The sequence below is a fragment of the Abrus precatorius genome, unplaced genomic scaffold (assembly GCF_003935025.1).
Source record: "Abrus precatorius isolate BTA unplaced genomic scaffold, Abrus_2018 Scaffold3, whole genome shotgun sequence".
Taxonomy (NCBI): Eukaryota; Viridiplantae; Streptophyta; class Magnoliopsida; order Fabales; family Fabaceae; genus Abrus; species Abrus precatorius.
In genome coordinates this window covers 15,552,713-15,564,905 of record NW_020874373.1, presented here as the reverse complement: position 1 = coordinate 15,564,905, position 12,193 = coordinate 15,552,713, and the positions used below count along the sequence as shown (strand labels likewise).

At 31.9% G+C, this 12,193-nt stretch overlaps 1 protein-coding gene across 1 annotated transcript; it reads right to left on the bottom strand.

Annotated features, from left to right (window-relative positions):
• Positions 1-3,111: 3,111 nt before the first annotated feature.
• On the bottom strand, positions 3,112-11,292 carry LOC113862243. Its single transcript, XM_027495342.1, has 3 exons — positions 10,947-11,292; positions 10,528-10,829; positions 3,112-3,222 (listed from the first exon to the last, which is right to left on the bottom strand). Exons 1-3 carry the CDS (start codon positions 11,290-11,292, stop codon positions 3,112-3,114), a joined length of 759 nt encoding a protein of 252 aa, XP_027351143.1.
• Positions 11,293-12,193: the final 901 nt, after the last annotated feature.

Below are 12,193 nucleotides of genomic sequence, written 5' to 3'. Positions count from 1 at the left end.
TGAAACCTGCATTCATGCATCATATGCATTACTACTAGGAATGATTGATTGATTGTGAAATTGGTAATGAATATGAATATTCTTTATTTCTCTACTATATTACTGAGTACTTGATGATGATGAATGTTGATTGTTGAAAGTGCTTGTGTTTGTGATGCCGCCTTCCTTGGGGTATGGCTATTTGATTATTGTTTGTGTGTAGAGAACTCACCCTTTTGGAATTGTGTTGTATTGTGTCGTTCTTTTCTTTTATCTATATAGAGGGACAAGAACAAGGTGAAGGTATGGATCCCACCTTCGGAGGAAGATATCTATCACTCGTTCATCTCCTCGTACTACTGGATGGATTGAGGAGAGCGGTAAAGATTATGCTACTGTTGTTGCTACTTCTAGTCCTTCTTCGCCTACTTTTTCTGAGCGGTCTGATCCTATTAAGGATTACTCCCTTTATAACTGTTGCTTTTATTCGATCATGTATTAGGGGAACTGCTCTTAGAGAGTCTAGTTATATTATGTTACTGTATTTGGATAATGTTACCTTATTTTAAACTATGACTAATTTCCTTGTTGGATCAACTGATAATTATAATATATGGAGGCACTTTTAGATCATGGTATTATGATTGATTTCACTCTACTATACTATCGATTATGAGATTTTGAGATTATAATTCATCTATGAAGTGACAAGGTGTTGGATGTAATTCAAATATGCATATTAACTCTCTCTTCTAGAAAAAGGGAACCTATACTTATATTTGTATGTATGAAGAAATTTTTTTTTACCAGATTTTGGTATTTTCTGAACTACTATAATATAAAAGTTGGTATAAGAGTTTTAGTACTAAAAATGTTGTTGCACTTAACACAGAGATAAACAAATTTCTAAATATATTTAGTTAAATTATAATGAATTTAATGTTTTATTAATTGTGTAATTATATATTTGGAAAGATGTGTAAATGTTAATTATTATATTGTAAATTAAATTTAATTGTTTGTTATAATTATAATTATTATATTAAGGAATGTAAATTAAAATTCTATTATATATTTTTAATTATTATGATAAATTACTTTTGTCTTGTAGTAATTTGTAAATTATAATAATTTTGTATATATTATTTTGTTATTATACAGAAATCTCAAATTTTAAAAACTAGGCGTTGTAATATGATGGTCGCTCCAGATTCAAGAATGGAACCATTTGTTAGGGAGACTGGTTTTTAGCATGTTGCACAGATAGTCCCAGTATTTGATTATGATAGGACATTCATAAGTGCACTTGTAGAACGTTGGAGACCTGAGTCACACACATTTCATCTTCTATATGGAGAATGTACGATAATTTTAGAGGATGTTGTGTTTCAACTAGGCTTACATGTGAATGGAATCCCTATGAGTGGGTGCATTAGAGCGTGGGGGAAATTTTATGATCGAAATATATGGACATTGTATAAAGATTTACTTGGAGTAGTTCATGATGAGAGAAACATAAATTTTTTTTTCGTAAATCTATAGTGGTTCACAAATACATTTGGAGTATTACCTCACATTGCTGATTGATAGATTATTATCCATTACACTAAAGTGTACATAATGGTTCTATTTGGTGAGGTATTGTTTCTAGATAAATCAGGATTTAAGGTTCATATAAAGTGACTACCTCTTTTAACTGATTTTACTGAGATTTCAAACTATAGTTGAAGTTTTGTTGTTCTAGCATCCCTTTATCGTAAGTTTTGTCATGCAGTGAAATACAATGTCACCGAAATTGCAGGTTGTTTGCCTCTTCTACAGTCTTGGGCATGGTATAAAATACCCCTAAGCACCATCATCCTCTTACTTTTCCACTAGCATTGAGGTACATATATTTATCAATATATCATTTTTTGTTGTTTATATATGTTAAATTTGCAAGTAAAAACTAATTATGCCCATTTCAAGTGAAAAAGTTATAGGTCATCGACGAGATCAGATAAATTATTGCGATATAGGAGGATCATTGATTCAATTGGCATTAATAGGGTAAGTTCAAATAGGGTGTATGCTGTTAACTTTTGTTTTGGATGATTTTATTTAATAGTCTAATATTTGTTATTACTTATTTCAGTTTAGGTGGATACCTTACAGCAACAATGAGGTCAAGAACATTACACCTCCTTTCGTGTATGATGAGGATAATGTTTAGACATTTGTGACTACTCTTATACAGTTTACTGTGATTTAGTGACACCCTGTTGATCGGGTAGTTTGACAATTTGGTAAAGCACAACACATACCAATCAGCCAGATAAATATTAATCGGTTGCACGCTAAGGATGGGAGGGGTGATCTAGATATATGGTAACCTGATTATCATGTGACATAACATGCTGCATGGGAGGCACGTAGGGAGCGACGAGTTCAATATCCTCTAACTAATGATGATCGTCCCTCTGTCGAGTACTTTCAGTGGTACTTGTCAGTCGCTAATGGATTTTTGTCGTTTGATGGAGCCCCACAGGATGCAGAGCTTAGGGACTTACTTGATGGTGTACCACTACATGCCACCTAGCACCTGACATCACACACCCTAATAATGTTACAGATAGACGGTCTTTTATGTGTCATTTGTGTGCTGGTGCACGTGCTAGTAGACGTCAGTACCGTGATGAGGCGCATATACTAGCCAACCTCCCAGCACATGATGTACAACCTGATGCAAATCTAGTTGTACAACCTACCTCACACTACGTATACCACCCGACACCCACATACCCCAGTCAGCACTTCATGTCAAGACATAGCCAACAGTAGTACATGGCTGATCTTTCTTAGTATCAGTTCATGTTGGGCCCTAGCTAACCATGTATGACCCCCAGCCAATAGTTTATGGTAGGCCCTAATCATTAGTTCATATCATATTCTTTTCTTACTCCTAGTCCTATGCAACATTTTGTTACAGGTCTAGCTCAAGGTGATATTGCACGACATATATCTTTTAGTCCACCTTTCATGTTAGATGTTGAGGTTATGGCTTGGCTAAATTCAATCGATATAGCTAGATCTATGCCACCACTAGATAATTTACCATCGCCAACACAAATGTGAACTCCCTCCTTCAATGGTTTACCGAGGAGGGCGAGGAAGAGCATCAAAGGAAAGTCCAACAGCAGGAAGTAGATGACCAATACATGCATGACCAAAGTCAGTAGGAGTAGAAACATGCACATTGTAGACCTGTATGATAGATTGTATATCGTCATTGTGCAACAAGGAGCCACCTTGCTGGGCTCAGACGCAACAAGCGTGACCTATAGTCACATATGCTATATGGTGTATATATATTTTATAGACTACATACTTTGGATTTTATGTATTTTGAAATTTTAATTTTATGTATTTTAGAATTTTAATTTCATGTACTTTGGAATTTTAATTTTATGCAATTTAGAATTTAAATTTTATGTACTTTGAAATATTACTTTTACATTTATATCATTTAATAGTTTATAAAAATTATTATACAAAAATATTAACAAATTTAATTAAAATTATTATTTTTCTTTAATTTCAGTAAAAAATTAAAAGAAATTATATAACTTAAGTGTATACATAGATCATAATTCAAACTCCAAAAATGCACCTAAGGCAGGGTATGTTTTTAACTAAAGTTGATTATAATTAACTTTCTTATAACACAAGTAGATTATAATTAACTTCCTTATTGCGATGCTAAAAACAGTTATAATTGACTTTTGTATTCATGTTTGAAATCAGTTTTAATCAACTTTCATGTAATTCAAATAAAAATATTTATGTAAAACTTTTTATTTCGGTACACATACATAATATTTAATCATTTTTATTTTATTTACGTAAAAAAACCCTTTTTCTTGCCAATTAGCCGATATAGTCAAAACATACAGAGAAACATAATATGTAATGTTTCATGAAATAGCTTGATAATCAATATAATATAATCAAAAGTCATATCCTAAATATCAAACTTCTCCCTTCGGTAATAGGATTTTGTCGTTAGTTCTTGCAGTAAAATAGACAACAAAAACTTTTCATTGTTACAAAAGACAAATTCAAATTTAAAATCTTTATTTGGAGGAAGAAATGATAAAAAAATTTTAGCAAACGACATTAACAAACTAATTACATATTTAGTATTTCATAAAATATTAAATGTGGATCACTTTAACAATGTTGAAAATAGTTTTTTTTTTCTTTTTGTAAAAAACGCATGTATGTTTGGAATGAATGTTGTTCCAAGTAGTTTTCTCATAATTTTTTAATATAGACACAACATGTTTAACATTTGTTATAAAGTACAAATTGATTAAAATATTTATCTTTAAAGTCATAACACTACAAAATAAGTCACACGTAATAAGCACGGAACAATTTTTTGTTTTTAATTGTGTAAGTGTTTAGTAGGTTAGATAATTATATTTGAATTTTTATATATTTTTATATATTTTTATCTTTTTATTATTAATATATTATTTATCATATTTCTTATTTTATATATTTTTCTTTTCTTTTCTTTTCTTTTCTTTATCCATCTCACACCCTTCCCTAGAGTGTAAGCAAAACATAACAAGTTATATTTTTTCTTAATTACTTTAAAAAATTAATTTAATATTGATCTTCCGTCTCACTTTAATTTTAAGGATGTCATTGCCCCCTTCGAATAAAAAAATAGTCGAATGATAGTTCCAGCCATTGATGCACAAACTCTATCTGCCTCAATTTTCATTTGGACATTTTTTAACATATTTACTGAATTATTTGCTAAACGTGAGTTACAATAAATCAAAAACAATTTTAGGACTTTTTACATTTTAAATTAACTAATTTAATATTCCATATAAAGGAATTTTATTTTATACATATATTATTTAATAATTGAATAAAAATAATAAAATATTTATGCGTATATTAATTAATATTTTAAGGTGCTAATAAAGTTTATATTAATTTAATATTTAATAATTTTATAGTATAAAAGTATATTTTATTATTAATTTAATTTAATTCAATTAATTAAGAATTCAGATTTTATGCAGTTTTGACGAAAATTATAGCTTGCAATGTGTTTTTGCTTAAATAATTTAAATTTGCTTAAACAAAAATAAAAAATTTCACTTAAAAAGAAAAGGGATGAGGAAGAACACGAGAGAGAAAAAACTGGAAGAAGAAGAGTAGGAATGAAGAGAGGTGAGAGTGGAAGGGAAGAGGAGTGCAAGAATGGTAATTCAAGCTGAACTTCACATAAAAACTGCAAAAGATTCATTTTCGGTTGAACATACATAGCTGTAGATCAATATTTTTAGATAATTAGTTAGTAGGGTGACTGGAAATTTGCATTGCGGTTAAAAAAATTGTGGTCATTAATTTTGAGGGACAGACAAAAGTAACACAAAGGTTTAAAGAGTAATATTAGTAGCATATCTTTATAAGATAATTTTTAAGGTCTTAAAGATTGAAAATATATTCTATATTTTTTTTATCTGTGAAATTATTATTATTAATATTATATGAAATATATGTAATAAATAGTAAAGTTAATAATATATCATAAAAAAATTTAAATATTTTTTAATTTTTAAGTTATTAAAATAATCATAACTAATAGCTTTTAAAAAAATTTGAGCACTAGAGGTATCTTTCTATTATTAAGTAAAATTTATATAAATTATAAAAATTAAAGGATAATTTAGTAGACTTTTCCTTATTTATTTAATGGGACTAATATGAATTTTATCCGATTAATTTGTTTTCTATGTAAAGTTTTTTATTCCTATTTGATTTTAAAGTTGGCGAATATATTATTTTGGGAATTCGTAAAGTTTTGGATTCTGGCATGTGATTTGTAAAATGTGTGCCTTAAAGCTTGATGCCACGCTTTATGAAATTTGCAAAGTATTATCCAATACGTTTCATACTGATATTATAGTATGTTCAATAAAATTAAATTTTTTATTTCTTAAAACATTGATCAGTTTCATAGCTTTAAAATGTGAAGATATTAAGAAGAAATAATTTTGATTAGAAAATGTATTCATGCACTTACATTATATAACCTTTGAGAAATGTTGTTTCCAATACTTAAAAATACTAGTAGACATTCCATTAAAAAAAATTATAGACCTTTTCCATTTAAATATTGAAATCCCGGTCTTTGTTAATACTCAAATTGTTACCATCTTAAACTAGCTTGTGAGGTACTTCATTAAGCACAAGAATCCAAATGCTTTTATCTCCACACGGGCATACCCCACCCAGACAGAAAAATCATGCTGTCTTTTATTAAATATTTTTAACGGTTAACAAGTGAAATAAAGTGGAAAATTCTAACCTAATTTTTAACCAATTATTCACTGTTCAATAAATTTTATATTATTTCTAATAAGCACAAAATATAAAATATTTCTTATCTTTTAAAATTTATTTTAAATCTATTATAAACATTAATAATTTTCATATTATAATTTTGACTCTTCATAATTAAATGACTGTATATTATACAAAAAAAAAAAATATGAGTGTATATTTTTAATTGTTTTCTTATAACTTATGGCTTCATTATAATTTCTTTCTATTTTTTTTTTACTTTTAAATGATATTTAAATTATCAATATTTTAAAAAAAATTATATATAGAATGGGGCAAAAGTCCAAAAACAAAACAAACTAAACACTAGGTCTAGATCACAAAGTATTTAAAGAATCCAGCTGTAAGAAGGGTTCAAGAGAAGAAGGAGCCTTATCAAAAATAGCAGAAGGCAAATCAAAATCAAGACCTAACTTAGTTAGCCAATCAGCACTATAGTTTGCTTCTCTAAAAACATGATTAACTTTAATAAATTTGATCTTTTTAAGAAAATTCCTAATATGCTTAATAATAGAGAATAAGGGATGGGTATTTTTTTGAATATTAACCACTAAAGAGATAGCCTCCTTTGAGTCACATTCTATTCAAACCACTTGGATCTTCCTAGTTATGACTAGCTGTAAACCCTAAAAAGGCCCCAAAGTTCCACTGTTATGGGAAGACAAAATTCCAAAGTCTTATGGAAGCCAAACAAAATATCTCCTTTATTATTTTTAATCAGAACACCACAACTAGCAAGACTCCTATTTCGTGAGACAACCCAATCAATGTTTAGCTTAAACTAATTCTCCAAGGGAGGCTACCACTTCACAATTCAAGTACAACCACCACCAGTAGCCAAAAGCCAAGATTCAGACCTGCAAAACAGAAAAAAGTAATCAATATCAAACATAATTTTGTTAAACAAATCTTTACTATTTAGACGCTTGTCCTGAAAAATATCCTTATTTGTGTTACGCCAAATGTTCCAAATGACAACTCTAAAAACTTTATTTCAAAGAGGGTATAGGGGGAATTGATTTTTGGAGAGATTGAACTCTAGCCATCTAGACAATCCCAAACTAAAGAACGTAGCCCACTTATCAGAAGGGAGGATTCAACTTCATATACTATTAGTAACCCAACAATCTCTAAAAAATGGGGTATTGTTTCAGGAGTCTTTTGACAACTTCAACAAATGGGGGAATCAATCATATTTTGGTGGAATCTCTCCTCATTAGTTAGGAGCTTGTCATGGACAATTTTTCACAAAGAGGTGGTAATTCTAGGAGGACTCTCCCACTTTCAGATAATGTCAAAGATGGAATTTTGAGTGTTAGTAGACTGATCAAAATTCATAATGATCCTATAGGCTAATTTTAAGGAAAAGATCTCATTACTGATTAAATTCCAGTAAACCTGGTCTTGACCCTCAGCAAGGGAGGGGGTTAATGTTATTAATCAGGTCACAGCTAGATCTGGGAATAAAACCCCTAGTTTTATCCTAATCACAGTTATCATGGAGGAAAAAAATAGCAACAGGGTCATCAAACATATTATCAGGGATAGGCTGAATAACTATACTAGATAGGGATTGGCTATCACTAAGTCAACTGTCCTGCCAGAACCGGATAGTCATTCCATTGCCAAGGACCTAACCAAGGCCTTTATAAAAATAATCTCACACAACAGTTATACTTTTCCATAAAGGAGAGGAGTTTTGGCTGATACTATCCTTAGGGTTTTTCCTAAAAGAAAATTTATATTTACAGTTAATAATTTTGGCCCAGTAGGTTTCTGGAGACGTAATCAATCTCTAACATAACTTTATCATAAATACTTGATTGACCATTCTAATATCCCTGAACACTAAGCCGCATTCTCCTTAGGTTTACAGATCTTATCCCAACCTATTAGGTGACATTTCCTTTTATTTAAAAAACCCCAAATGAATCTTTTAAATATAGAATTAATCTCATTACAAATATATTTAGGAAATATCATAGTTTGCATGTAATAGTTGGGGATATTCATAATACTAGATTGGGCAAGAGTAATTCTCTCAGCCAAAGATAAAGTATTACTACCATCTCTAAGGGCTTCAATATTTTTAAACTGCCTTCTAATGATGACTGCTTTGTGGAAGAAAGTATTATTTCTATCTCCTAAGTTAATCCAACTAATCTTATACTGATGAAACCAACAATTCTCTTCTTGGTCCAGAATTTCCTGATAATCCATCAATAAAGATTTCATGAGGCTGTTAAGGTATGAGTTGTCTTTATTCCCAATCTTACAAGAAATACCCCGAATTCTATTCAAAATTCTATTCAATCTTACACGAGGCTGTTGAGGTATGACTCTAGTTTATACCTCATGTTAATCGAAATGAAACATGCAGTCTTTGTTAAGCAATCTACAATCACCCACACAACATCGTGATTTCTCTTTGTTCATGGCAAACCAGACACAAAGTCCATGGAGATATTATCCCATTTCCATTTGAAAATTTCTAACAGTTGTAATTTTCCTAGTAGACATTGATGTTCTGCCTTCAATTTCTGGCATGTTAAACACTTTGCAACATACTCGGATATCTCTTTCTTCATGTTGTACCACCAAAAATTTCTTCGCAAATCGTGATACACTTTCATTGCTCTATGATGGAAACTCAGCTAACTCTTGTGTGCCTCTTCCAATATCATTTTTTGTAATTCTTCATTTTAAGGAATGCACACTCTACCTTTGAATTTTATAATTCCATATAAGTCACGATAAAACTCTAAGCTTTTGCTTTCATCCTTTGGCTGCACCCTATCTTGCAAATATTGATCTTCCAATTGAGCATTTTGGACTTGCATCAAGAAATCGTTATTAACTTTCAAAGTACCCATGTAAAATCTTTTAGGTCGTACTTCTACCATCAAATTCAAGTCTCTAAACTCTTCGATCAATTTCCATTCTTTTATCATCATGGAAGAAATATATAAGGATTTCCTGTTCAATGCATTTCCTACGACATTTGCCTTTCCAGGATGATAAGATAATGTGAAGTCATAATCTTTAAGAAACTCTATCCATCGCCTCTGTCTCATGTTTGGCTCTTTCTTATCCAACAGATATTTCAAACTCTTATGTTCACTGAATACTTCTAATCTTGATCTAAATAGGTAATGCCTCCAGATTTTCAATACAAATACCACTGCTGTTAATTCCAAATCATGTGTGGGGTAGTTGACTTCATGAGGTCGAAGTTGTCTTGAAGCATAAGCAACTACTCTTTTGCATTAGAACACTTCCCAATCCTTGTCCTAAAGCATCACAATATACCTCAAACTTTTGCTCCGGTTCTGGCAATATCAACACTAGTGCTGATGTTAGCTTTTCCTTTAAGTTCTGAAAACTAGCTTCACATTCTTCATTCCACTCAAAGTCTTTTCCTTTCCTCGTCAATTTTGTTAAAGGTATCGCTATTTTAGAAAATTCTTCAATAAATTTTCTATAATAATCAGCCAATCCAAGGAAACTTCTAATTTCAGTTGAAGCCATTAGGCTACTACTTCTACTTTTGCTTTGTTGATCATAATTCCTTCCTTTGACACAACATGTCCCAAGAATTGTATCTGTGAAAGCTAGAATTCACACTTTGACAATTTTGAATACATCTGCCTTTCACTCGATAATCGCAAGACAATTCTTAAATGCTCAACATGCTCCTTATGACTCTTGGAATATATTAGAATATCATCAATAACACCACCACAATTGGTCCAAAAATTCCTGAAAAATTCGATTCATATAATCCATGAACACTGCTGGGGCATTAGTCACACTAAATGGCATCACCTAATATTTGTAATAACTATAGCAGGTCCTAAAACCTGTCTTGGGGATATCTTTCTTCTTCACTTAGATCTGATGATAGCCTTATCACAAATCGATCTTTGGAAACACCAAAGCTCCTCGTAACTGATCCATCAAATCATCAATCCTGGAAATTGGGTACTTGTTCTTAATCGTCACTTTATTCAATTGACGATAATCCATGCACATTCTCATACTCTCATCCTTCTTTTTCACCAAAAGTATTGGTGCTCCTCACGGTGATACACTTAGTCTCACAAATTGCTTTTGCAATAAGTCTTCCACTTACTTTTTTACCTTAGCTAGTTCCACTGGTAACATTCGGTATGGTGTGATCGATACTGGGCTTGCTCCTAGAATCAAATTGATAGTGAATTTGAAATCTCTTTCTGGTGGCAATTCTATTACAACCTCTAGAAAAACTTCTAGAAAATCTTGCACTACTGAAATATACTCGGCTTTCACAGTCTTATCAATCTCAGCAGAGAACAACACCATGAAAGCCTTAGTTTCAACTGTGTTTCTTGTTTCACCCATACTTAGGAGTCTAGAGTTTCCTGGTGTATCATCACCAAAGATTAAAGCTTTCTCCTTACAATCTAACAGAACATGATTGGATGACAGTCAATCCGTACCCAAAACAACATCGAGTTGAGAAAGCGGTAAACAGATTAAGTTCACACAGAAATTTCTACCATGAACCATTATAAAACAACCTAAGCATACATAAGAGGTTGCCATAGGCTTAGCTGTAGGAGTGGACACAATGACATTACATGCCAGAGAAGATATTGGTAGTCCAACACAGTTCACACAATCCATAGAAACAAAAGAGTGTGTGGCACTAGAATCAAACAAAACATCACATAATCTATTGTTAATAATGCATTTATCTCTAATTAACTCATTAGATTTAGATGCCTCAGACCCATTCATGGTAAAAACTTTGCCTTGCACATTCGGCTTCGCTCCACTACTTGCTCTGGATATAGGTGTGTTACTTCCACTTGCACTCCCACTCCGTTGAGGAGCTAACCAACAATTATTCGCCAAGTGCCCCATCTTCCCACAAATACCACAAGTCAATGATGGTTGTGAGCAATTTCTCATTAGATGAGGGCCTTCACATCTAAAGCATCTTAGTGGTCCTCTTGAGAAATTGAAACTACAGCTACTACCTCCACGAAATGCAGTCCCCCTTGACTGAGTGATTTACACCAGAGTAAGGTCCTCTAGGGAACCTTAGAGGCCATCAGTCCTCCAATCTGGCTATCTACAATCTTGCCTTTAGAGTTTGCTTCAAATATTCAGCATTTGCTAACCAATGTTGGCAAATCAGTCAGCTGAAACACACTGACTGCGGCCCCGTATTTCAAATCTCAACCTATTCTTAAACTAGGCACATAAATCTTCATCTTCATCCTCATGTTAGAAATAAGGCTAGTATTTCATAAGCTCATGAAATTTTGCAGCATAGTCTCCCATAAACATATTTCTTCGCTTGAGAGAATTCTCGAGCTTTTTGTTTCTTTAAGCCTCTGGAAAAATAGTTTCTTAGGAAACATGACTTGAAAGCTTCTCAAAGAATATACCCTTCTTCTTATGGCAGAGTTTGACTGGTAAATCTCCACCAATCCTCTATTTCTCCTCCCAATATATAGGTGCCATAAACCACCTTATGTTCCTTGTGACATCCCATTGCATTGAAGATTTTTTCTGTATCCGTTATCCATCTCTGGGCACCTTCAGGATCAACTTTTCCTTTGAACTTCAGAAGGTTATGTTTCATGAACAATGAGAGTCCACGATACTCTGCTGGCTCTAAATCTTGGTTATGCACCAAGGTCTCCAAGACTTGCGTCATGTGGGCCAGAATCTCATTTGTAGCACCAACAGGTCTACCTCTACCAGCCATAATTCTAATTCTAGAAAAATCAAATTTCACACATCAGTTTTCATTCTT

Coding starts and splice junctions, on each gene's coding strand:
- LOC113862243 (XM_027495342.1), bottom strand. CDS start 11,292: ATGGGGCACTTGGCGAATAATTGTTGGTTAGCTCCTCAACGGAGTGGG. Junction 10,830..10,946: donor AACCTCTTATGTATGCTTAG/GTTGTTTTATAA, acceptor ATGTTCTGTTAG/ATTGTAAGGAGAAAGCTTTA. Junction 3,223..10,527: donor TACCAGTGGAACTAGCTAAG/GTAAAAAAGTAA, acceptor TCTATCATACAG/GTCTACAATGTGCATGTTTC.